The sequence below is a fragment of the Mus pahari genome, chromosome 5 (assembly GCF_900095145.1).
Source record: "Mus pahari chromosome 5, PAHARI_EIJ_v1.1, whole genome shotgun sequence".
NCBI lineage: Eukaryota > Metazoa > Chordata > Mammalia > Rodentia > Muridae > Mus > Mus pahari.
In genome coordinates, this window is record NC_034594.1 from 128,098,729 (window position 1) to 128,125,476 (window position 26,748).

At 44.1% G+C, this 26,748-nt stretch overlaps 1 protein-coding gene across 1 annotated transcript in view; it reads left to right on the plus strand.

Moving 5' to 3' along the window:
• The first annotated feature begins 12,940 nt into the window (after window positions 1-12,940).
• The window catches only part of Stx6 (syntaxin 6), a 42,784-nt gene continuing 28,976 nt past the window's right edge, over window positions 12,941-26,748 (plus strand). The window contains exon 1 of the mRNA XM_021197701.1: window positions 12,941-13,166. Coding sequence (XP_021053360.1) covers window positions 13,132-13,166 — 35 coding nt within the window. The 5' untranslated portion in view covers window positions 12,941-13,131. The remainder of the gene's footprint in view (window positions 13,167-26,748) is intronic.

Sequence of the window (26,748 nt, forward strand, 5' to 3'; positions counted from 1 at the left end):
ACCTGTGTTCAGAACTGTGACCTCCTAAATTACTGGAGAGAAAATATGTATTGTTTGCAGCCACCTCATTTTTGCTTTTTGTGAGAATGGAAAACTTAGGCATGTCTTCCTTTCCCCACAAAAAGCTAAGAGAAATTATTTGATGGCCTCTCTTCAGATGCTTGCCTCTTTTTTTCCCTTTCCTTCCTCTTTTGTTTTTTTTTTTTTCCCTTGGTTATTCCTCTGGCAAATTTAGGTATCCATGTGCCCCTCCCAGAGACCCCTGTTGCTGCTCCGTGACGCTCACATGCCGTGCCAATGTATTTGTTCCTTTGTTTTTATTTTTTTCCTGTTAATAGCTTGTCCCCAAAATTTCATACTGTACTCTTAAAAAGGAAGCATGAAAAGTGTAGGTAGCGTATCATGCATTATCGCTTTATCTAATTGCAAACTAGTGAAAGGTAGGAAGGCAGAGAACACCACTCCTGATATATTTTAGTATATGCTTCTTTGGTGATTTTGTTGTGAATATGCATGTAGGTATATGTATGTGAGATTCTCTTTTTTAAAAGGGGCTTCATGTTCTAATTCTATTTTGTAAATTATTTCTCAAATGTATATTTGCCAAAACAGATATACATATTAATGGTATAACTTTACAAGTACTTCTATATTTTTCCCTTTTTAAATTTTTGAGATTATAAGTTGATGACATAATTTCTCCCTTCCCTTTCCTCTCTCCAAACTCTCCCATATATCTCTTCCTGCTCTCTTTCAAATTCATGGCCTTTTTATTTTTAAAACTAATTGTTATCATATGCATACACACACACACACACATATATGTATATTCCTAACTATAATTCTATATAATGTTACCTGTATGTATGTTTCCAGGGCAGTGGACCACCAATTTGTGTGATCTTTCCTGGGGAAGGCCATCTTTCCCATTCTAGGTTGCCTATAGTTCTTTGTGTAAGGTTGAGACTTTTCTCCGACAAGTTTGACAAGTTTATTGGTATTATCTTGTTCAGTTCACATCTGGGCAGTGATTTGAATGATAATAGTTCCATAGGCTTACATATTTGCATGCTTAGTCCCCAGTTTGTGAGCTGTTTCAGAAGGACTAGAGGGATTAGAAGATGTGGCCTTGTTGGAGGAAGTGTGTCACTGGGGATGGGCTTTGAGGTTTCAAAAGCTTCTACCAGATTCTGTTGCTCTCTCTGCCTGTTGCCTGTGGATTAGGATGTAAAGTTCTCAGTGATGCCTGTCTGTTTCCCACTGTGATGATAATGGACTAGCCTTCTCAAACTGCAAGCAAGCCCTCAATTAAGTGTTTCCTTTTTTAAGAGTTGTCTTGGTTATGGTATCTCTTCACAGCAATAGAACAGTAACAAAGGCAAAAGATGGTACCAGAAGTGGGGTGTTGCTATGACAGGCCTGACCATGGTATTATTTGGAGGAATACAGAAGACTCTGTGGCTTTGGATTAGAAACGTGGCTGGGTGCTTTAAGTATGGCTTAATGGGACATCCTAGCAGGAGCATGGAAGACTGTGATGCTGAGAGCAGTGTGGGAGATGAAGTCCAGCTTACAAGGATACAGGGGGAAAGAGTATTACTAGATGGCCTAGAGACCATTCTTCTTATATTTTGGCAAAGATTGTGGCTGCTGTTTGCTCTTGTCCTAAAATTCTGTCTGAGGCAAAATTAAAGAGTTTTGGATTAATGACTTTAGCAGAGGAAATTTCAAGACAGCCTTGGGTAGGGATCACTTGGTTATTAGGGATCATTCTTGGTTATTAGGGATCATTCTTATGCAGTGAAAAAGAGAAATCAGAGCAAAAAGAAATACAAAAATGTACAGTTTGAAGAAAAAAGGAGTATCTGGAAAAGTGAGAACCTGTCTGAGAAAAAGACAAAACAAACAAACAAACAAACAAACAAACAAAAAACAAAAACAAAAAAGTTTAGGTATAGTGGCTAATGCCTTTAAATTAAGCTCTCAGGATGTCGGGGTAGTCAGATTTCTGTGAGATTAAGGCCAGCCTGCTCTACATACTAGGCTCCAGGACAGCCAGGGCTACATAGTGAGACCCTGTCTTTAAAACAAACAAACAAACAAACAACAAAAAAGCAAACAATAGCAACAAAGATCACCTGGAAGTGTTGGAGCAAAGACCTGTGCTCAAGGAGATAAGTAGTTTAAAGAAAAGCCTGATGCTAAGTGGAACTAAGGGAGCGGTAACCTCAGGGCAAGACCCCACCTAGCTAAACTTCCAACTTGTGAAAAGAAATTAAAGGAAAGCTTAAGCAGCAGAGGAAACCACAAACAAAAGAAAGCTTATGCAAACAAAAGTCAGGGAGGGGCCCAGGTTCAAGCCTTGGCAAGCAGATCTTGGCAGCATCAGGAAGGATATAGGAAAGGGGTTGTAGAATCTTCCTCCATGGTTAAGGAAAGCAACAGAGGCCAGGTGTTTGGCAAGACAGACCCGCATGGAGGCCTGGAGAGGCCATTGCATGAAGCTATAAAGGTGAGGCTTGAATTGAGTTGGAGACACCAAGATGGAGGTGCCAGAGCTATGGGTGGGTAGGGGTAGGGGTAGGGGGGATACTTGACAAAGATATCTGCAGACATGGTGTGGAACCAGACAGAGACAGAGAAAGAGTAAAAGAGTGAGCAACACACACACACAGAGAGAGAGAGAGAGAGAGAGAGAGAGAGAGAGAGAGAGAGAGAGAGAGAGAGAGAGAAAGAGAGAAATTGCAGTAAATAAATAAACCTGCTGGCTGGAAGGAATTGGAAGTTCTGAAGATCACTTTGACATCAGACGTGGAAATGCAGAATTTGGAGTTTGCCCTGCTGGAGTTTGGTCCTGCTTTGGTCTAGTATTACTCACTCTCTTTCCTGTGCCATTGTATATTGGAAGTATGTGGTCCACTTTTTTATTTTGATTTTACGGGGTGGGGGGTGGGGGGTTGCACTTAAGAGATCACCTTAAGTCTCAGAAGATACTTGGGGTTTTAAATAGTGTTGAGACTGTAAAAGATTTTGGCAACTTTTAAAGTTGAACTAAACACATTTGGTGTTATGTGACTATAAGCCTATGGGGTTCAGGGAGGAGAATGTGGTAGTTTGATAATGGCTCCATAGGCTCATACAGTTGCTTACTTAGTTCCCAGATGGTGAACTGTTGGAGAAGGATTAGAAGGTGTGGCCTTGTTGGAGGAAGCCTGTCACTGCAGGTGGGCTCAGAGCCCACACCAGGCCTAGTGTCTCTCTGCCTGCTGCTTGAAGCTCGGGATGTAAAACTCTCAGCGACTTCAGCACTATGCCTGTCTGGTCTGCTTCCTGCTATGATGATAATGGACTTCTGAAACTGTTAGCAAGCTCCCAATTCAATGTTTCCTTTTGTAAGAGTTGCCTTGGTTACAGTAGCTCTTCATGGAAGTAAAACAGTATACACGATAGGCAGTCATGGCAGTGAGATTCTATGAGTCACAATCTCATAGTGAAATAACTCCCTGGTCATCGTAAACTCCCTGATCATCATGCTCTTAAAAATCGTTCTGCCCTCTCTTCTGCAATACTCTCTGTGCATTCGATGTGGGGGTGTTTATAGATATACCTATCAGGGCTAGACTTCATAATTCTACACTTTGATTGGTTGTGGTTTTCTATAATGATCTCTAGCCATTGCGAAGAAAAGTTTTCTTGATGAGGGATGAAGACTTTCCAGACATCCCTCCTTCTGTGTTTACCTCCCTTGCCTTTCCTAAAGAGCCCCCCACCCCCAGTTTCCCATTTCCCTATCATATTACTTGTATCCTGAAATTTTGTATCCTCTTTGGTGGTTTGAATGAAAATGGCCTTCCTAGCTCATAAACACTACTTGAAAGAATTAGGGCATGAGGCCTTATTGGAGTAGAGGTGGCCTTGTGAAGGAGGTGTGTCACTGTGGGTGGGTTTTGAGATTTCAGATGCTCAAGCCAGTCCCAGTGTCACTCTCTCTTCCTGCTGCCTGCTGCCACAGATGTAGAACTCTCAGCTACCTCTCCAGCACCACATTTGCCTACATGCTGCCATGTTTCCTGCCATGATGATAACAGATTAAACCTCTGAATCTGAAAGCCAGCCCCAATTAGATATTTTTCTTTATAAGAGTTGTCATGGTCACTGTTTCTCTTCACAGCAATAAAACCCTAAGATACCCTCTTCGCACCTTATTCTGTATTAACCTCTCTCCTCCTCCTTAAGAACTTCTTTTTCTTGCTAATTCTGTTTTGTAAGTTTCTTTTCAGATTTCTATTTCCCAGCATTGATATACATATTTTATGGTGCAACTTTACTGCTTCTTTTTTTTTTTTTTTTCTGAGACAGGGTTTCTTTGTATAGCCCTGGCTGTCCTGGAACTCACTTTGTAGACCAGGCTGGCCTCAAACTCAGAAATCCACCTGCCTCTGCCTCCTGAGTGCTGGAATTAAAGTCGTGCACCACCACGCCCAGCTTACTTTACTGCTTCTTAAGGTTCAATTAGCATCGCAATTTGTTTTCTTTACACAATTTAAAAATTGTATTCATTATTATTGTGTTTGTGAGCATGTGAGGGTGGGTGCCTGTGCCTTGTGCACCTGTAGAGGTCAGAGGACAACTTTGTGTGGTCAGTTTTCTTTCTATCTTTATGTGAGTTCTTTGAATCAAATTGGTTCTTAACTTGCTCGTTTGGATAATATTGTGCACTGTGTAAAATCATCACGGCTCAACAAAAAGCTGATGGCCTCTAGCAAAGGAGGAGAGAATAGGCAGGATTTCTGGCAGAGATAGGAATTCTAGGAGTTAGGTGTGGGAGAATTCCCCAGCCAGACATGGAGGAAGAAGCAGGCCGGGACTGGAGGAGAGGTAACATGGTAATGAGCCATGTTGCAGAACTTAGACTAGAATAAACAAGTTAATAAGGTATAAGACCTGGGTGGCAACAAGCCTAAGCAAAGACCTTAAGCACTCATAATAAATGTAAGTCACTGTGTCATTATTCAGGAGCTGGTGGTTCCAAAGAAAGTCCCATATACTTGCTTTACGATAAAAAAAAGTTGTTGTTTTTTTTTTTTTTAAACTTGTATTTTCAATGGTTTTGGTACACATGTGACCACCTGACCTTTTTAGTACTTTCTGTCATGACACACTTTAAAACATTTCTAATGGCCATCAGTCATCACGTTTTACTGTTTAGCATATAAGCTGGCTAACATTGTCTGTGTTCATTTTAAGGCAGCATATAGAAGGCAAGAGCAGACATATTGATGACAGTCAAAGAGTGGAAAGAAAGCACAACCAGTGTGTGCAGGCCTGTGCACACTCCTGTCGTTAGTGTGTGCACACATGTGCACACTCCTGTCCTTGGGTGGAAATGTGAAACATTACAGCCAGATCAATGGAACTTAAAAGATGACCCAGAGGACTTCGCAGTTGTTAGGTTGGAAGAGTTGGCTCAGAGGTTAGTGTGCTTCCTGCCCTTCCGGAGGACCCAGGTTCAGTTCCCGACCCCCACAGGGCAGCTCACTACCTTCTGTAACTCCAATTCCAAGGCATCTAACTCCCTTGCTTGACCTCCAAGGGCTCCTGTATGCCCGCGGTGCCTATTAACTCATGCAGGCAAACACACGTACACATAAAACAAACAAACAAAAAAAATCTTTTTTAAGTTTGCAATAATGATTAAAAATATAACATCTTGTACCCATAGTATCCTTTTCTTCTTTAGCTTCTTCCACGAAAGAATTAGTATGTACTCAAATAACCTAGTTAAAAACAAACCAAGGATCTGAACAGGCCAAAAGAAGATTACACAAATGACCTCAAAACACATGAAAAGATATTCAATGCCATTAATCACTAGGGAAATGAAAATCACAAGTGAACGATATCACCTGACACCTATTGGGTTGGCTGCTATTTAAACAGACCAGAAAATAACAACTGTTGGCAAGGAACCCTTGTGAACTACTAGTGTGAAATAGTAAAGCCACTATGAAAAATAGTCCTGCCGGGCGTGGTGGCGCACGCCTTTAATCTCAGCACTCGGGAGGCAGAGGCAGGCGGATTTCTGAGTTCGAGGCCAGCCTGGTCTACAAAGTGAGTTCCAGGACAGCCAGAGCTATACAGAGAAACCCTGTCTTGACCCCCCCCCCAAAAAAGTCCCTACGAATGCATTTAAAAAAAAAAAGAAAGAAAGAATTACCATATAATACAGCAATTCAACTTTTAGTATTGATTCAAATTAGTCAAATTTAAGGTCTTGAATAAATATTTATACATTTGTGCTGAAACCATTATTATTCACAAACACCAAAAGGTGAAAGCAATCCGACTGTCCGAGGATGGGTTTGTGGACAAACAAACAAAAATAACAGCCAAGCATTAATCAGCTTTGAAAGTGAAATTCTGCAAAGCACTATGACACACATGAGCCCTGAAGTCACAGAAAGACAGATTCTGTCTGAGTCCACTCATCTGAGGTACCTAGGACAGCCACATTCAGGGACACAGGAGAAGGATGGCTGATATCAGAGACTGGAGGAAGGGGAAAGTGGGGAGTTTGTTTCATGGGCAGAAGATGGAAATATTTCTGGAGCAGGGTTGTACACTTTAACAGGCCTGAGGGGAGAAGCTAGGGCATTACCTCAGTGGGTAAAGCAGTTACCACACAGCATGAGGACCACCACATTTGAATCCTTGAACACATGGATGTGGTAGCATGGGCTTATGATCCCAGAGCTGAGGAAGCAGAAGTGGGAAAATCCCCGGAGCCTGAAGACCTGCTAGCCTAATCTAATTGGCAAGGTCTGAGCTGATGAGAAACCCTGTTTCAGAAAACAAGGTTGACAATACCTGAGGAATGACAACAGGTTGTCTATTGGTCTCCATGTGCACTTGCACACACAAACACACATGGATCATCGAACACACAAAAACTTGCACACACATGTTTAAGATGATAGATTTTATAAGTATTTTACCACAATTAAAAAAAAAAAAAAAGCATACTAAGCCGGGCGTGGTGGCTCATGCCTTTAATCCCAGCACTTGGGAGGCAGAGGCAGGTAAATTTCTGAGTTCGAGACCAGCCTGGTCTACAGAGTGAGTTCCAGGACAGCCAGGGCTGCAGAGAAACCCTGTTTCGAAAAACAAAACAAAACAAAACAAAAAAACAACACCAAAAAAGCACACTAAAAGTGAGTTTGGATGGTCTATGGTATTTCATACTTTGTAAAATGTGTTCGTATATGTGTCCATTAGATTCTTTACAACAAGTTGCAAGGGAGCAGGCTGTGTGTTATAACTTCCCTTTGGGTGTAGAAGAGATTCCTTGTTGGAATAGGGGTTTTGTAAACCAGCTCAACAGGAATGGGGATGTTTTAAAGAGACATTTGTGCCCCTGCCTTTAGCTCTCAGACTATGGAAACAAAGGTCCCCCAAGAAAGAGGAATTTCCCCTGGAATCTCACGCTGGGAGAAGGAGACTGAAGCCTGGTGCCAGGCAGAGGACAAACTTTTTTTTCATTTTGGTTTTGGTTTTAAGAGATGGGGGTTTCTCTGTATAGCCCTGGCTGTTTTGGGACTCTCTGTAGACCAGGCTAGCCTCAAACTCAGAGATCTGACTGCTTCTGCCTCCCAAATGCTGGGATTAAAGGTGCCTCCGCCCAAGATGTTTTGTTTTGTTTTGTTTTGTTTTTCAGAGGAAAACCTTTGTTTCCAGGAAAGAGATCTCACGTGGCCTGACAACTTATCAGAGTTGGTGGTGGGCTGGACTGGACTACGCTTTGAAGGTGACTGATTACTTCTGCATACCTCTAGCTCTGTATTTGAGCCTCAATGCAGGCATTCGTAGTTATGAGCTTTGATGCGGTCTCTGGTCTTCAGCCCCACCACCTCAGGGGCTCTGACACCTGTGACCTACTTTTTGCATCCTCATATCTCCATCTCTGCACACCTGCCTTACAGGACCCACGTGAGCTCTCTCTACCATCCACTCTCCTAACTTTGGGGACCCAGTCAGGGACTAGAGTTTCCTCAGGAAGCTCGCTCAGGGACTTCATAGAAAATGGAGTTGGCACGTTAGCCTCCCTCAGAAACCTGAACAGAATTTTAGTGACATGGTTGGGTAAATTCTGACAAATACATTGTCAGTTGGACCCACACCCTATCAAAACACAGAGTATTTCTAGCAACCCAGACCCCAAAGCAACTACTCTTTTGGATTTCTATAAGAAATCTTGGTTGTTTTCGAGCGGGTCAGCAAGAGTGGGAATGTGGGAGGCCCTGGTTATTTACTGGGCATTGTTCCTGAGCTATTGTTTCTCACCTAAGACCAGGGCCCTGCTGAATGGGATGGGGGTGGAGGGGGCACAAAACCACAGAAAACAAAGAAATCACTTCCTCTGTTTCTCACATTTAGCTAAAACTTCCCTTTCCTTGGGTAGTGGAGGCCAAGATCTAGCTTGAGAGAGGATGAAGGAAGGTGACATATTAAAGAAAAGGATACTCCATTCCTACATGCTCCCTGGAGCTGCCACAATTTCCATTGTTGCCTCTTTTCAGATCCTAATTATTAGGCTTCCTGAGGCATGTGCGGTCTATCCTCTGTTCCTAGCTCTTAAGTCTCTGTGAGTCAGTTAATACATTCGCAGAGCTGGAAAATGAGGGTTCATGCTAGTTCTTGAGATGGTGATGGCATTTACATGGTACCCCGACCCTCAGGAGTTTACAGTTTAGTGGGAAAGACCAAAATACAAGAAGCTAATAAATACATACCCTAGATCAGGTCATCTCTGGATCTCTGGAGTCTCTTTCTTTTAAAAAAAGAAAGAAAGAAAGAAAGAAAGAAAGAAAGAAAGAAAGAAAGAAAGAAAGAAAGAACAATTTTTATTAGCATATATTAGATATACTTTGTTTGATTGTGGCATCTTCATATATGCATATAATGTGCTTTTATCATTCTCTTCTCTCTCCCACTAGCCTCTTTTGTCCCCTACTTCCATTGACTGCCTCATTTTCCCAAAGAGTAGGAATTTCTTTCTTGGGATGCAACCAACTCACTGACAGCTCCAAATGCTGCAAGCCTTCTCCCTGGCCCTCTTCTTCCTCTTTTTACCAACTTCTCCTCATCAGGAACCAACAATGTCTACCTCTGTGGTCTCCAGAGCTCTTATCAAATGCATCCCCCCATCCAGGTCTTCATTTCAACAAGACTGGCTCTTGATCTTTTCGTCCATCTTCTGCACCGTGACTTTCTAGCCACTATGACATCTGTCTCAAAAGCCTTGCTTTTCTACTACTGTGAAGAGACACCATGACCAAGGCAACTTATAAAAGGATGCATTGAGTTTGGGGCCCACAGATCCAGAGGATAGTTCATGACCATGGTGGGGAGCACGACAGCAGGCATGTTAACATGGTGCTGGAGCAGGAGCTGAGAGCTTACATGCTGACACAACAACCACGAAGGGGAGAGGGAAAGGAGGAGAGAGAGAGAGAGAGAGAGAGAGAGAGAGAGAGAGAGAGAGCAAGAACGTGAGAGCAAGAGCACATTAACTGGGAATTGCTTGGACTTTTAAAACTTTAAAGTCCACATGCCTCCTCCAACAAGGCCATACCTGTCAATCCTTCCCAAAGAGTTCCATCAACTGGAGAACAGGCATTCAAACATATGATCATACCGGGGCCATTCTTATTCAGTCTGGCCCAGCTATTTCTCTGAGTTCCTAGGCTTATAGGACAGAACACAGAGTATTCAACCTTCCCAAGCGCCTGGCCTTGCCCACTTGCAGTCTTAGACTGCTAAGGCAGGCTTGAGAGACAAGGAAAGTGAATGGAACATTCAAAGAAGACTCTCCTTGCTCCGGGCTCTAATTTACCTTTCCTGCTGACAGAATCAAGGAACTGCAATACAAATGATAAAGAAAAATTGCCTACAGAGATAATGTGTTTTCTTAAAAAAAAAAAATCTCAAGGTTGATGTTAAAAACAGTAAATTAACAGTCTATTAATTTTAATCTTGTTAATTTAAATTTTACGTGTGTGTGTGTGTGTGTGTGTGTGTATACACTTGTGCATACATATAGCACAATGTATATGTGGTAGTCAAAGGACATTTTTCAGGATCAGTTCTCTCCCTTCCATTGTGTGGATTCTAGGGATTGAACTTAGACTTCAGGCTTGGTGGTAAACACCGTTACTCACTAATTCATCTCATTGACTCCAGTGAACTATTCTTACATAGGACCAGAATGTTTGTAATCCTGAGTTTTTAACATATTGGCAGGTATCTCTCATCCTTAAATCTAAGATTTGATGTGTGTGTGTGTGTGTGTGTGTGTCTGTCTGTCTGTCTGTCTGTCTGTGCACGTGCGCACACGCATGAACGTAGTAATGGCCAGAAAAGGGAGTTAGAGCCTTCGGAGCTGGATTTAACTGGTGGTTGTGAGCTGTCCAACATAGGCACTGAAATCTGAACTCCTATCCTTAGTACCAGCAGTAAGTGCTCTTAACCACTGAGCCATCTCTCTAGATCCCTCATCTCTAATCTAAATAATGCACGCCATAAAAGCACATTACAAGTTCATTTACGGGCTGGAGAGATGGCTCAGTGGTTAAAAGCACTGACTGCTCTTCCAAAGGTCCTGAGTTCAAATCCCAGCAACCACATGGTGGCTCACAACCACCCGTAATGAAATCTGATGCCCTCTTCTGGTGTGTCTGAAGTCAGCTACAGTGTACTTAAGATATAATAAATAAATCTTTTTTAAAAAAAAGCCAAACAACTTCATTTACTACAAAAAAAGTGCTTTTAAAAAGCTAACAAATTCATATACCTACTTAACTCTTAAACCTTAATTTAGATTTTGCATAATCTTTAAATGCTGTAGTTTACATCCTTAGAGAAGTTCGAACTTCTAAACGCTACAAAATCATTCACATAGACGTCTAAGTGATTCTCTGTGGAAGAGCCCACATTCATGTCTTGAGATTGTGCCTGCCCCTTTCCTTTACAACTCGCTTCTAAATACCTAGTAAATGTGCTAACTTGACTTCACCATAGTTTATCCTGGAAATCTGTGGTATAGGCAAGACTGTGGCCATGCCTGAGTGGAGGTCTGTAACGCCCAAAGGAATGACTGGTAGCTGCAGTGTTAGGCTGTGTCTCCCTGATGCTACCGACCCCTCTACCCCAGCTCTCTTTTCTGGCCAGAGAAGCTACCCTGCTTGTCTACATCACTGATCCCTCCTGCCTTTAGTCATTGTTTAGGAGCCTCCCAGCCCAGCCCCAACACACCCACAGAATAGGCTGGTAGCTCAGCTCTGTTATCTGGGCTGTGCTTTTCTCCGGTTACCTGTGCCCTCTCATTATCTGGAACTGAATACTCCGCCCCACAGGCCTGGGAGCTCCTCGGGGACAAGAGTATTCATCTCTGAGTCCTTAATGCCCTGAACAGAGGAAAGAAGCTCGGGTGTAGTAGATTTTGTCCCATACCTTGTACACTGTAGGAGAAAGATGTTACTATGGTATCCATCCAGAGACAGGACAGTGAACAATTAAGAACCTGGCTTGACATGGCTGCTGGGAATAGCAGAGCAGAGGTTTGACGCTCAAAGATCAGGCTCATCTGCCCTTCCACGTACACACCATTGTCGATGAATGTTTTATCTCCACATTTCAGTAGATAGGTAGCCAAAGCCTGAAACTCTCCTGGCAGCTTCCCTTCCCTACACCTGCCACCCACCGCTCCTTCAGGAGTTCAGAGAAGCTTGGCATCTTTGACTTTTGCTTCTCACTCTTCTCCTCCCTTCTTCCGTCATGCCCTCTTGTAGTCCTCTAAATGACAGCTTCCTTCAGGGGTCCCTGACGGCATTGGGGCCTCAGAGTTCACATAACAACTCAAGAGCTAGATCATGTTTACATTCTCTCCATCTCACCCACCCACACCCTGGCTGTCCTAGAACTACTCATTTGACCAGACTGGCCTCAGATTCATAGAGATCCATCCGCCTCTGCCCCTTGAGTGTGGGTCTTAATGGTGTGTGCCACCACCACCTTACATCTTAAAGATGAGGAATTGAATGGGGGACTGCAGGTTCAAAGGGAATTTGTTTGATGCAAGCTCCAAGGAGACTAGAGAATTTGGCTAAGTCACTTAACCTCCCAGAGTCAAAGCTCATTCATAAAATGAAGATGATAAATAACAGGAATGACCTCACTGTGATAGTGAGGTAACTTAGAATCCTGCCCAACACTCAGTCAGTGCTCAGGGATTATCAATAATCAAAGGTCATAGTCCTCATCCATGAAGTTACACACAGTGTGTCTAATTGTGCCATATAAAATGCACTGGATGTTTTGGAATTGTAGTTGAAATTATCCCGTCTGGCTCCTTCTTTGCTTTCAGAATGAAGTACAAATGTCCGGGATCTGTGGATCTGTGTGTCTGGGGTTGTGTGACCCTGTACAGGAAAGACTGAAGTCTCTAAGAAAATAGAAACAGTAAGATCGTCCTCCGAAAGAGTATCGATTGAGGATGTTTATACAGCCTTTACACACTACATGACCTAAGACCTTACCATAATCAGATCATTTGAGAATTCTTTAGTGCAAGACGATGATTAGATGGACATGTAAATCACAGGGCGTTAAAAGCAAGTATTAAAAGAGAAAAGGTAAAAGGTTTATGCAAATCAGACACAGCAACAGCTTTCTTAAAATCCTCCTTGCCTTCTCCAAGCAGCAGAAGACCGCCCCCACCATCCAGAGCCCCGCCTCTCCGGCCTAGTGACGCAAACTAGGCCCCGCCTCTCTCCAGCGCCGTGCCTGGGCGATCAGGGTCACGTGAGCCTGAGTGCGGAAGTGAGGCTGCGGTACGCGTCCATGATTGGTCGTGGCGAAGGTCCTGGGGGCGGGGCCAGACGCCGGAGGTGCCGGGGGAGGAGGCTGCTGTGGGGGGCCGGCTTGGAGTGGGATTCGACCCGCGGCGCTGACCGACTGCTGGACCGACGGCCGACGGGCACCCGGGTCTGCGCGCACGGCTGCTCCGGGTCGCCCCGGCCGAGGCGCTGGCCACGGTAGACCTCAGGGAGGGCTCGGGCTGCCGGGCCGGGCGCCATGTCCATGGAGGACCCCTTCTTTGTAGTGAAGGGGTGAGTGTGGGCCGAGGACTCCCGCCTCAGAGGGAGGGGAGGGAAATCGAGGCAGGGCGGCACAGCCTCTGGGCTCGGACACCGCGCGTCGTTCGGGGCTGGGCCCCTGGGGTCCCACTATCGGCCCGCACCGCCACTTCCTCGGGGTCGCGCGCCGCAGGTGGGGAGCGACGCGCCGGAGCCGGCGGACAGCATCTGGGCAGGAAAAGGGAAATGGCCCTCTTGGAGTGGGCGTGCGCGGGGGCGAGCTCCATTGTGGAGTCGTGGAGCTAGCTCGGGACGGCCACCCCGCGGCTTGCCCGGTAGCGTCCAGTGGGTGCGGGAGCCCGGTGCGGGAGGACGCGCACTTTCCCGGGGGAGGAAAAGTCCTCCAGGCCCGGTGCTGATGTTGGAAGGAAAACAATATGCAATCAGCCAAACCAAACTTTCCGAGGGTTTTTGTGAGCCACCGGGATTTTCCCACCGTGTCGAAGGAAATGAGTGTTTCTATTGAACTCCTTGGATTAGTCCTGGCTGTTTGACAGGTTTCCCTCACTTCACGTTCTGCCTTTTTAGAAGCCTACTGCCCTCTTTTTGCAACAGAACTGTCCTGACTCCATCTTTGTTTATCTGTTGGGAGATGGAAACATCAATTGCACTTTGTTGAATCAACTTTGTAGCCATTACACAAATGCAAGAAAGCGCAATTATGATGTCGCAACTTATTTCTAATAATGTGTCAGTTTTATGCTTTGAATGTCAGAGAAATGTCAAAAATCTGAGGACTGCGAAGAACAGAGAAAGTTCTAATGACTGCAAAGTGTTCTTTGCTTTTAACTAGTTGCTACTTGCATCTTATTTGTGTAGTGGTAAAAGCTGTGTGGGTGTTTGTTTTTGTACTTAAGAGTCCTGGGAAACTTAAAATGGTGTTTTAAATGAGATACTTTATTATCCGTGGTGTGTACAGTCAATACACAGTCAAATATATATTATGACTGCTTTTTTTTTTTTTTTTTGGCTTTTTGAGACAAGGATTCTCTGTGTAACCCCTTGAACTCACTGAGATCTGCCTGCCTCTGCTTCCTGAGTGCTGGGATTAAAGGCCAACTTGGTTAAGATTGTGTCTACATTTCCTTAAAAGGGTTTTTCTTTTGCCTTGCTTTAATTTAGACGGGGAGTAGGAAGGTATATGTTTAACAATAAAATTTACCTTCCTGGAAATTGAGTTCTTTATTATGGAATTGATTGAGGTTTTAGTTGTTTTTGTTTTTAAATTTAGAGTTAGAGTTGTATACTTTTCCCTTGAATGGAAGAGTTTTCTTGGGTTTTTGTCTTATTTTGTTTGTGGAGGGGTAAGTGAATGTTGTGGCATACATGTGGAAGTTAGAGGACAACTTTCAGGAACTTCTCATCTTTCAATGTGCGGGTTTCAGGGATCTAACTCAAGTCTCAGGCTTGACCGCAGGCACCTTTGTCAGCTGAGCCATCTCACCGCCCCAGAACTGAAGTTTCTAACATTCAGGTTGCAAAGGTTATCTCTGGCAGTGAGTAGATATCAGAGATAAGCAGCAGATTTCTATGTTCGCCTTTGAGGGAAACATTGGAAAGTTCTTTATTGCTCAGCCATATTGGTATTTACCCCTGAGAGTCTACGAGCATTTACTTCCTGATTAGCTATTACTGCTCTGAACACTGTACTCGGTCACTTGCTGCAGTAGAAAAGACAAGCCAGCCACATCAGTGTCTCCAGATGTGTGCTAGCATATCCATACACATCCTTTTATTAACAGTATTGAGGGCCACTGAGATGTCTTGGTAGATAGGGGCTCGTGCAGCCAAGCCATGATGACCTGAATTTGATCCCCAGAACCTACATGCAGGAATTTACACACACACACACACACACACACACACACACTCCAAAGTTTCAAAAACAAGATTATTGAAAATGCATCACAGTAAAGATATCTCAAATATGACTCTGAAACAAGATGCTTCTAGTGTAATCAGTGGAATAAATCACATCAGAATTAAGTAGACATGACAGGTGATCAGTAAGTGTAGAAGTGCTTCCTACAGATGATGAGCATCTTAGGTGTTCAGAGAAAAGGCAGTGCCTTAGGAATTGTTATGGTGGGAAAAGCTATTGGAACAGGGATGTTTTGAAGATAGCAGAATCCAGACAATTTAGGCCACTCTCTCCTGTCTAGGGATTTAGAAAAGAGACTTGCTTCCTGCCTCCATTTTATTTCTTCTGTCTTTTTTGGGGTGGGGAGTGGAGTTTGAGACAGGGTTTCTCTGTGTATCCCTGGCTGTCCTGGAACTCACTCTGTAGACCAGGCTGGCCTCGAACTCAGAAATCTGCCTGCCTCTGCCTCCCAAGTGCTGGGATAAAAGGTGTGTGCCACCACTGCCCAGCTCTTCTGTCTTTTGATGTATTTGCTTAAAACTACCCAGCAGAAGCGGGAGGTGGTGACACAGGTCTTTACTCCCATCACTCCAGAGGCAGAGGCAGAGGCAGAGAGGCAGAGAGAGGCAGAGAGAGGCAGAGAGAGGCAGAGAGAGGCAGAGAGAGGCAGAGAGGCAGAGAGGCAGAGAGGCAGAGGCAGAGGCAGAGGCAGAGGCAGAGGCAGGCAGCTCTCTTGAGTTTGAAGCCAGCCTGGTCTACAAAATGTTCCAGGACAGCCAGAACTACATGGAGAAACCTTATCTCAAAACAAACCAACTAACCAAACGCACAAAAACCAAACCAACCAACCAATTTCTGTTGAGCAGAAATATAAAGCAAGTTCCACTTTCTTTTTGCTCTTTTGTTTTTTGGTGGCCAAGTCTCTTGTATTCTAATCCGGCCTTGATCTTTTGAGTGCACCTCTGCTCATTCATTGCTAGAGTTATGAGCATGCATCATCATTTTATATTTTCTATTACTTACATTAAAAAAGAAGTGAAGATAATTTAACATCTGTTAGTATATTTGAAAATATTACTACTGCTGTGGGTTTTGCTGTTTGTCTGTTTTGTTTTTGACCTAGGGTCTTGTTGTGTAGAACTTGCTGGCTTGGTATTTGCAGTGTAGTCCAGGGTAGCCTTAAACTTGGTATTTATTCCTCAGCCTCCTGAGTGGTGACATTATAGGCATGCACTTGGCCTCAATGTGCAATTAAACATTATTTGTATAAAGTTTTCAAAATTTGTTAGTTTAAACTTCTATCTCATTTCAATTTGGATGTTAAAACTTGGAATATATTGTCCTACATTTAGAATTCATTAAACTTATAATCCAAAAGATATATTCAGAATCTGGGGTGATAGGGAACATTTGTAATACCAGCACTTCGGAGTCAGAGGCAGAAGGAACAGATGTTCAGAAGCTAGCTAGTCTCATAATGAATTTGAGGTTAGCCTGAGCTACATGAGATCCTACCTCAAAGAGGAGGAGGAGGAGGAGGAGGAGGAGGAAGAGGGAGAAGGAGAAGAAAAGAAGAAGAAAATAATCACATGCCCTAATTGCTCCAAACATGAATACCACTTTTTTTGGCAAACAAATTGCATATTAGTTTTTAAAATAATTAAATGCTAGTTACTCGGTGACAGTGCTTTCAAAGTCCTTAGTTGTACCTGAGTAGTCATATGAATTTAATATTGACAGCACAGTATGACCCTTCAAGGTCTAAGCAGGTGTAGCCTACTTCCTGTCAGTTAATGGCTACCTGCTGAGAATCAAAATGCAAAACCAAAACACTCCTTGATTATGTTACTACCAACCTGAATTCAGCCAAATTTAAAAAAAAGTCTGTTTTTAATTACCAACAATTTTATACATTATTGACCCTAACTCACTGTCATACATTTGTTACTTCTACATTACTATGACCAAATTACTAGAGAGAACAAGAGAGGAAAGACTGATTTCTGCCATAGGGTTTCAGAAGGGTTCAATCCATGCTTGGGCAGAACATGGTGTCAGTGGGAGAATATGGAAAAGGGGAGGTGTTCATTCATGGCAGGCAATAGCAGAGAAAGTGAGACAGGAAGGGCCAGGGACAAGATACCCCCAGGGACAGACAGATGGACACACACACACACACACACACACACAGAGCAACTTACTTCTTCCAGCTTTTGAGAGCTCCCAAACAGCTCCAGCAGCTGCACCTCCTGAGGTGCCCCCTTCACACCCAAGGCACAGCACACTGCTCCCACAATGCCCCATGCTAGTCCTCACAGCACTGACCCTGCAGGCCAGGTCAGCTCAGGAGTGAATCTGACTTGACCTTACTTTCACTACACCTGACTCTAGACACTTGTTTTCTTGGCATGGCTCTTGTGACCTGTGCTTTCTAGTGTACACTGACTTTCTCTCTCTCTCTCCCACTTGATCCTGTATTCATTCCTCAGAGTCCTTTTACAACTTTTGGGTACTCACCAGCATTCAGGGGTTCAGAGCACCTATTTAAAGCTGCTCTGTTTCCAACTGTATTTTCAACCCCAGTCCCTTATCCAGGGTTACCCCCTTATCCAGGGTTACCCCCTTATCCAGGGTTACCCCCTTATCCAGGGTTACCCCCTGCCTCGTTAACCATCTCCAGAACACCACCTGGTGGAGCACCACACTCGCTGTGCTCCCTTTTGGTTCAGTGTTCCAGCATGCAGTCCAGTCTGTGCCTGCTACACTAGGCTCTTACTTCTGCCTCTTCACACCTTGAGCTTCCATGAGTCACTGTGAGCACACCACTGTCTCAGGAAGGGCTTCCTTGGTGCCTCTCATCCTATATTGTGCTGCTTCTTCACCCCATCTTATTAACTGTGACCTTTTTTTCTGTATTTCCGGTCTAGTACCTTAAATGCACAGCATAAATGCTAGTACACACTCTTTACTGGTGGTGGTGGTGGAGTAGGTAGGCTGCTTCATAGAAGGCCACACCATCAGCACAGACCCCTGGTGGGGGTGGGGGGTGGGGGGACACTGTGTGTTTAAAAATTATGGATGCAAGCAGACAAATGGAGTAGAAAGTTTGTTGAGGCAGAATAGCTAGTATTTAAAAGCTACATCTCCTGAGCCAGGAGCACTTTATATGAATTGTCATAGAGATAATGGGAAATTTTGTTTCATTTCAAAGAGAAGGAGCTGAGGGGTTCCACAGCCAGCAGCTGCAGGCTCCACATTTAAACAACCTAATTTCACTGAGTCCAGGTAGAACATGTCAAATCATGTTGACCCAAGGAAGACCCCATCTTGATGCCTTTAGAGACTTCGGAAACTGGGAAGGAAGTGAAATTAGGGATTTAGAAATATTGGGTTGTTAATGGTGCTGGCTGTGTCTGTGTGAGGGAAATTAAAAAGGAGGCTTTTGTGAAATATTGTTTTAAGTGTGCAAAGATCAGCAGGCAATCCTGCCAAAGTGGTCTGCTCTGCCTCCCATCTGGTAATGACTGTCTTTGACATTGCAGGAGAGGACTAATCTTGTTCCTACGAGCTGATGTGCTCTAGGGTGCAGATGACAGTTCTCAGCCTTGGGTAGTCCGTCCTGTCCAGGAGGCCCTGTTGTCCCTTGTAGGCCTAGAAGAATAGTCAGTGGTTTGGGTTTTGGTTTTGGTTTTGTCCTTCAGCAAAAGCAGTTTCTAAGTGACTTACATCTGTAGTTTTTCACTCTGCAACATGGCGGCAGGCTACTTACCCCAGGTCTGTTGCTGCTTTAGGTTGTTTTCATGGACTGTGTTCCTGTAGCATAGTAGCTGATTCAGCACATATGCACAACAAAACTTTTCATGAGTATTGCCAGACTGTCCCTAGGATGTGCCTGGGTAGTTTAAGAAGCCTGTTGTATTAATCCTTCACTTTCAGAATTAGCCTTTTTGAATTTGCAGTCTCTACTGAAACAAGACATAAGAAAACCACAACATTTAACATGTTGGGATGTGTCAGTACAGTTATGTGTTGCCTGGTGTTTGGGCTACAATCTGAGAGGTGCCTCCTTAGAACATTGTTGTCAACTATGAGATGTCACAGGTGTATTTACGTCAACTAAGAAGACTACACCACTAAGGCCATAATCCTATGGGTTTTTTGTTCTTAATTTTCTAAAATTAAATTTGTATTTACTTTGTACACACCACACTGAATGTTTGGAAGTCAGATTGTGGGAGTTCTCCTCTTCCACCATAGTCTTCACAGGAAGGCAGAGCTATTACCGACTGAGCCATCTTACAGACCTTTGGTTGGTTGGTTGGTTGGTTTTGAGACAAAGTTTCACCATATTACTCAAGATGCAATCCAATATGCAGCCCAGGCTGATCTCAAAAACAGGGCAGTCCTCTTGCCTCTGCCTCCCAAGGGCTGGGACCACAAGCACACACTAACCATATCATGCTTAAGAGGTGGGTTTTTGCTATTGTTTGTTGGTTTTTGCTATTCTCCCTCATTGAGTCAAGGAAGTTGGGGGGGGGCGAGGCTACTTAATTTTATTTTATGTATATAAGTGTTGTGCTCCTATGAATGTTTGGTTCCCATGGAAGTCAGAAGAGAGCATCAGATCCTCTAGAACTGGACTAATGTACAGTTGTGAGTCACCATGTAGGTACTGGGGATCAAACCCAGTTCCTCTGCAAGAACAAGTGCTCTTAACTTCTGAGCCGTCTCTCCAGCCACCAGTAGGTGGTTTTGTGGTTTTTGTTTTTGTTGTTGTTTATTAAGAGAAGTTACTGTTCACTAATTTAAAATCACTTTTTAAAAATTTATTTATTTAATGTTCCATCTGCACATATGACTGACAACACACCAGAAGAGGGCATCAGATCTCATTATAGATGGTTTCATAACCATCATGTGGTTGCCGGGAATTGAAGTTGGGACCTTTCGAAGAACAGCAAGTGCTCTTAACCTCTGAGCCATCTTTCCAACCCCAAAATCACTTTTTCAAGGCCTTAAACACAGACATTAGAGTTCTATAAGGAAAGCAGATTTGTCTGGAAGCTTTCAGAACTGAGATTAAATAGGTCTTGGTAGTGGAATACTTTTCATCTTCAAGGTCAAATAAACTTGAGGCAAGCAGCCAAGATGTCTGAGCCCTGGCTCTCTTTAGCTGTTGGGTGGGTGAAGGCTGGGTTATCCTGAAAGTTCCTCGAGATCTAAAATCTCAGGGGTTGACTTAGTGGAGGCTGTACAGGCTAAGAAGTGGAGGAGGAGGCAGTGACTCACACCTAGGTTAAGTCCTCAAGCTTGGGAAGTGGGGGTACTGTTAGCTTCGATTGGAGTTAGAGAGAGGAGGAGGCAGGCTTTCTCTTTAGTCTGCCTTTGCTTGCTTGTTTGAATGCCTGCTTTTCTTGTAGGAGATGCTACAATCTTTGGTTTTAGCAATAGTAACGTCCCGGAGGTGGTCAATGAGGAAGGGGTAACCCTGGATAAGGGGGTAACCCTGGATAAGGGACTGGGGTTGAAAATACAGTTGGAAACAGAGCAGCTTTAAAGAGGTGCTCTGAACCCCTGAATGCTGGTGAGTACCCAAAAGTTGTAAAAGGACTCTGAGGAATGAATACAGGATCAAGTGGGAGAGAGAGAGAAAGTCAGTGTACACTAGAAAGCACAGGTCACAAGAGCCATGCCAAGAAAACAAGTGTCTAGAGTCAGGTGTAGTGAAAGTAAGGTCAAGTCAGATTCACTCCTGAGCTGACCTGGCCTGCAGGGTCAGTGCTGTGAGGACTAGCATGGGGCATTGTGGGAGCAGTGTGCTGTGCCTTGGGTGTGAAGGGGGCACCTCAGGAGGTGCAGCTGCTGGAGCTGTTTGGGAGCTCTCAAAAGCTGGAAGAAGTAAGTCGCTCTGTGTGTGTGTGTGTGTGTGTGTGTGTGTGTGTGTGTGTGTGTCTGTCTGTCTGTCTGTCTGTCTGTCTGTCTGTCTTTCTGTGTTTCTGTCTGTCTGTTCCTGGGGGTAGTCTGTCCCTGCTTCTTCCTGTCTCACTTTCTCTGCTATTGACTGCCATGAATGACTACCTCCCCTCTCCCACTGACACCATGTTCTGCCCAAGCATGGATTGAACCCTTCTGAAACCCTATGGCAGAAAGCAGTCTTTCCTTTCTTGTTCTTTGTAGTAATTTGGTCATAGTAATACACAAGTAACAAATGTATGACAGTGAGTTGGGGTGATAGATAGATAGATAGATACACACACAGACACACAGACACACAGACACACACAGACACACAGACACACACAGACACAGACACACAGACACACAGACACACAGACACAGACACAGACACACACACACACACACACACACACACACACACACACACACACACACACACTGTTGGTAGTTAAGTAGAGCCCTTTTCTCCCCTGAATTTGGTTGGTAGTAAAGCTAAGTGAAGAGTGTTTTGATTGTCCCTTAAATACAAAAGGGGTGTGTGGCAAGAGCTTTTCTCACCCGAGGTTGGCAGTGGAGTGGAGTGGAGGGTGGAGGGCAGGAGCCAGCTTGAGGAGTGTGGGAGGTGGCTGAGGAAAGAGGTTGCTGAGGCTTGTATATCTTGCAGCCTGGGTCTTTGAGTTTGCATATCTGATTTTATGTATGTTATGTATGGTGTATGTTTTCAAACCAGAAGCTTCTCCGTAAGGAGGCTTACAGGATGGGTGCTGTCCCAGACACAGGCTGCCCCAGTGTAGGCACTGTTCCATTTGCTTCTTATGTTGGGACGTAGGCACTCATTTCTGTCAGTCAGAAGTCTGTGTTCCTTTGTGTCACGCCTGTGTAGACTTGTTTCACTGTCTTGATGAACAGAATGAAGTGGTGACCCTTGACCTCTAAGGTCCCTCAACTATCACAGCTAGCTCTCTCCTGCTCTCTCTCATCTTCTCTTAGGACACTCACTTAGGATGCATCAGCTGACTGGGTAGGAAGTCAGCCACACTAATGTCACTCCCCCAGAGAGCCTGGAGAAGTGACTGGAGAGCCCCTGTTCTTAACATTCTTCAGCTCAGCCCTGGAAGAGTGTGGTCCTGGGACAGGTCATCCCTGGTGTGTCTGATCACTCACCCACAGAGTCTACGAGCACAGCGAACCCTGTTTTACAACAAGTTGGGGAGTAGTTGTTGCACAAGCACAGGGACAGATGCCAATTCAGGGTTTGTCTGCATTGTCAAAGAAGAAAGGCAGAACTCAAAGGGAAGTTGGAGCTGCAGTCCCACAGCTTGCTAAGACTGGCATATAGCAGTACAAAGAAACAAAGTCTTCTCTGTGATCTAACGCAGTAACAAGGCTGGGTACTTAAGAGAAGAGATTTACTCAGCTCATGGAGAGTCCAAGACTGGATCCTATAGAGAAAGGCCCTGAGCTATGTGACACCTTGATGCAGTCACATATGGGAGGGACATATGCCATGGAGGCAGTAAGCCAGAAGGCATGGAAGAAGGGTCAAGCTCTGTCTTTTGTAGTAGCTTCTCATTTCAGGAACTACCTGGGGACCACAAGAACTGCCAAACATCTACTCACCTTCTGCTAGGACCTGCCTCTTAAAGCTTTCAATACTGCGATGCTGAGGCCAAGCCACCAGCATGCATAAACCCTTAAGACACACTTAAACCCTATCCAAAGTTGATACTCGCTGTTAGCTGAGAAAGTCCTCATTTACGTCTATATTTGGCAAACTTTTTTTTTTTTTTTTTTTTTTTTCCTTTTATGGCAGGATCTCAATAGGCCAGGCTGGCCTCAAATGCACAAATCTACTAGCTTCTGTCTTCTAAGTGCTGGGATTAAAAGCATGTACCACCATAGGGGGCATATATTTGGCAAAGTTAATTAAATATAAGTCAAAAAAACTTTGTGATGTTTTATGGAGGGGTAACATTTGGAAATGTAGCCCTCCCAACCTAGATTGTTTGGAATGGTGAGCCTTTTACTACGCCATGACAGATTGAAAAGAGACTTTACAGTCAATACCAATGGATCAGTGCTGAGCAAGCTTCAAAAGGTTAGTCCTGTTTCTATCAACTTTTGTCTAGAGAGAGTAAAAGAGTCTTGTTTGGAAAGTTTAGCTGGCTTTTCCCGTTTTCTGAGAAGGTACATTCATTTCTTAATCAGGAAAGAAGTGCTGTGTTACAGTAATCCTGTGGTCACATCGTGCGTTGATGCTACGGTCCTTCATTTTGTGGTTATGAGAACTTTGCAGATATGGTGATTTTGACAGGCTGTCAGACAGCAAGGGGGTGGGTAAAGTTTCTGCTTTCAAAGTTTTACTAATGCAGTGCCTTTGTTGCCTATGGCATGGTGCATAAGACTGACTTTCCTTTTTCTTTTTTTTCTTTTTCTTTTGGTTTTTCGAGACAGGGTTTCTCTGTGTAGCCCTGGCTGTCCTGGAACTCACTTTGTAGACCAGGCTGGCCTCAAACTCAGAAATCCGTCTCTGCCTCCCAAGTGCTGGGATTAAAGACGTGCGCTACCACTGCCTGCCTGACTTTCGAAACATACGATTAAAAGAAAACTTCCCTGACTCACATGGAGATAGTCACTTCTCTTCATCAGTGCTTGATCAAGGTGTCTCTGCAGAGGGGCTAGAGCCTTAGTTCTTAGGAAGAGAGCTAGCGAGCTTTCATTGAAATGACGGCCATGACTCCAAAGCTGTTGGTGAGCCGACTCCTAGTAACCAAGAGGCTTGCTTAGCCAAACCCTAAGAAGTCAAAGTGTATCGTGCTCCTGAGTATTCTTTGCCATTTGCGTCTCATAACTGAGAGAAAAGTCTGGAATAGCTAAACTGGGCTGTCCAAATAAAGGAGCAGCTTGACCACAGCAATCACTCATTCAATAAAGTGCTTACTAGGCTGCCGTGTAAGGGGAGGTGGCTTTCTGGGCAGCCCTTCCTCGGCTGGTTTGACTGAGATTCCCTCCCTTCCTTTCCTTTTCTAGGAAGAGAAGGAAAGAAGGGCACTTCTCCTTTTGCCCTCACAGATGGCAGATAGATGGATGGCAGGATTCTGTGCTGCTGAGTTTTAGGGACTGATTTGTTGAAATGCTAAGTGGTCCTCTGTGTTCACTGCTAGGTGCTTATGTTCAGTTCTAAGTGGAAGAGGGTGTTCTGGTTGCTCTTGTGCATTCTGAGAAGTGGCCAGTGGCTCTTAGCACTTTGTGAAAATCTCAAGTTCTTTGGGAAATTCTGACTAGTGTTTTCAAAGTTTTCTGCAAGGCATAGTTGCATGTGCCTACAATGTCAGCTTTCTGAAAGCTGAAGCAGGATTAGCCCATTTCAAGGTTAACCTAGGCTACATAGTTCGATCAAAACCTACTACCTGCTAGTCATGGTGATAGAGCCCTTTAAACCCAGCACTTTGAGGCAGAGACAGACAATTCTCCGAGTTTAAGGCCAGCCTGGCCTACAGAGAGGATTCCAGGACAGCCAGGACTACACAGAGAGACCGTGTCTTAAAACAAAACAAAACAAAACAAAACGAAAATGCTTCCCCCTAAAAAGAGAAAAGAACCACCACCCTCAGAAAACTTGGCTGTGACCCACATTATTCCCTATTGCTTATTCATGCCTGGGAAACTGTTACTAGCAGGTTGGGCAGTTTGGTTCTCTGGAAGGCCTCTTCAGAACTCAGCAGTTGGGGTTCTGGACACACTATGAGCTCTGGCTTTTCTTCCAAAGATTGAGCCATTGCTGACAGTACCTATCTTTGGAGTCTCTTAAAAAAACAAGCCAACCAAAACAAAATGAAAAAAAAAAAAAAACCTGCCTTGGAAACTTGAAGTAATGATTGTTTACCTTTCTTATGTTTGTCCTCTACAATGAAAACTAAAAATGAGTCCTGATTTAAAACCAAGGTCTTTAGAGTGGAGTAAACCAAGACCTGGTTAGGTCTGTGGGGGTGTTGGGCATTACTCTGAGATCCCCCTATCACATTTTTGTGATTCCTGCTTCTTTGGGACGACATGCTTTAGTTGTGGTTTACTTAGGGACTTAGTGCCACCAGAGTCCATTCCATATTTGATCAACCAGAGAGCTTTTTAAAAATTATGCAATCAGCCCCCACCCTCACACTCTCACTCTTATTTTGATTCCTGTGTGTATGCTGTATGCAAGCCTCATGTATTCAGGAGCCTGAGGAGATCAGAAGAGAGCGCTGTTCTCTGGAACCCAGTGTGGGTGTATTTTATAAAATATCGCCCCTTAAATAGACATTTCTTCATTTATTTTTTATTTGTTTTTGTTATTGTTTGTTTTGATTGTTGTTTGTTTGTTGTTGAGTCAGGGTCTCTTCATGTAGCCCTTGCTGTCCTGAAACTCACCTTATAGACTAGGCTGACCTTGAACTCACAAAGTTCTACCTGCCTCTGCCTCCCCAAGTATTGAGATCAAAGGCCTGTCCTACCGTGCCTGGGTTTTCTTTTACTTTTTTAAGGTTATACTTTAGTTATAATGAAATCCACTCCTTTATCATCTGCTTTCTGAGGTATGCAATTACCGTAGTTAGGATACTGGACAGGCTATGGAGACAGTTCATTTGGTAAAGGCGTGCTGTACTGTGCTGTGCAAGCATGAGAACCTCAGTTAGCTCTCCAGCAGCCACTGTGGTTTTAGCTTGTTATTCCAGATTGGTTAGGTGGAGGCAGGGAGAGTTGTGCATATCACTCCTTAGCCAGCCCAGCCTTGTTAAGGAGCTCTAGGCCAATGAGACAGACAGCTTCAAAAAACAAGGCGGGTAGGTGCTCTGGAACAGCACCCGAGGATGTTGTTTGGCCTTGGTATGTATGTACATACATGTGCATACATGTGCACACATGCACACCTGCATACTGATCTTTTGATACAATAGTTTCAATGTGATTTAAGCCTAGTGAATAGTGAAGAAGATTTGTAGAACCTTTTCACTCCACCTGCTGGGAGAGCATGCTGTATGGTCGTGTTTCTGAGCCTCATCCCATGCTGTAAACAAGAAACACATCAGTGTTGCTTACTCTAGGAAGCAGAATCTTAGCAAAGATAAAATGTTTAAAATATTCCAGTGAGATTTGGGGTTTAAAATGTCTCAGATTAAATACTTTAAATCTATAAAACACAAGCCTTGGAGGGTAATCCTCAATTTCTCCCACACTAAGAAAAGAGAGATTGACTATCACACCAAATGAAAGCTGCAGGAATGTGAAGGATCCTCTAGTTAATTTATAGGATTGCGTCTTTGTGTTACTTTAGTATTGTCTGTTTAGAAAAACCCAGAACTGTCTTCTTCAAACAAACTTGATGTTAAAGCTGCTTAAATAATGGCCAATTTGTTCTGCATCTGCTGGGAGCATAATACCCACTCTATGTGTTTGTTTTGTGTTGGGGTCGTGAGGGTTGTGAGAGTGGTGATGTGCTGGTGCTGTGAGGATGGTATGTGGTGGTTCTGTGAGAACGGTGTGTGATGCTGAGAGGATATGTGTGGTGGTGCTGTGAGAATGCATGTGGTGATGCTGTGAGGATGTGTATGGTGATGCTGTGAGGATGTGTATGGTGATGCTGTGAGGATGTGTATGGTGGTGCTGTGAGGATGCGTGTGGTGATGCTGTGAGGATGCGTGTGGTGATGCTGTGAGGATGCGTGTGGTGATGCTGTGAGGATGCGTGTGGTGATGC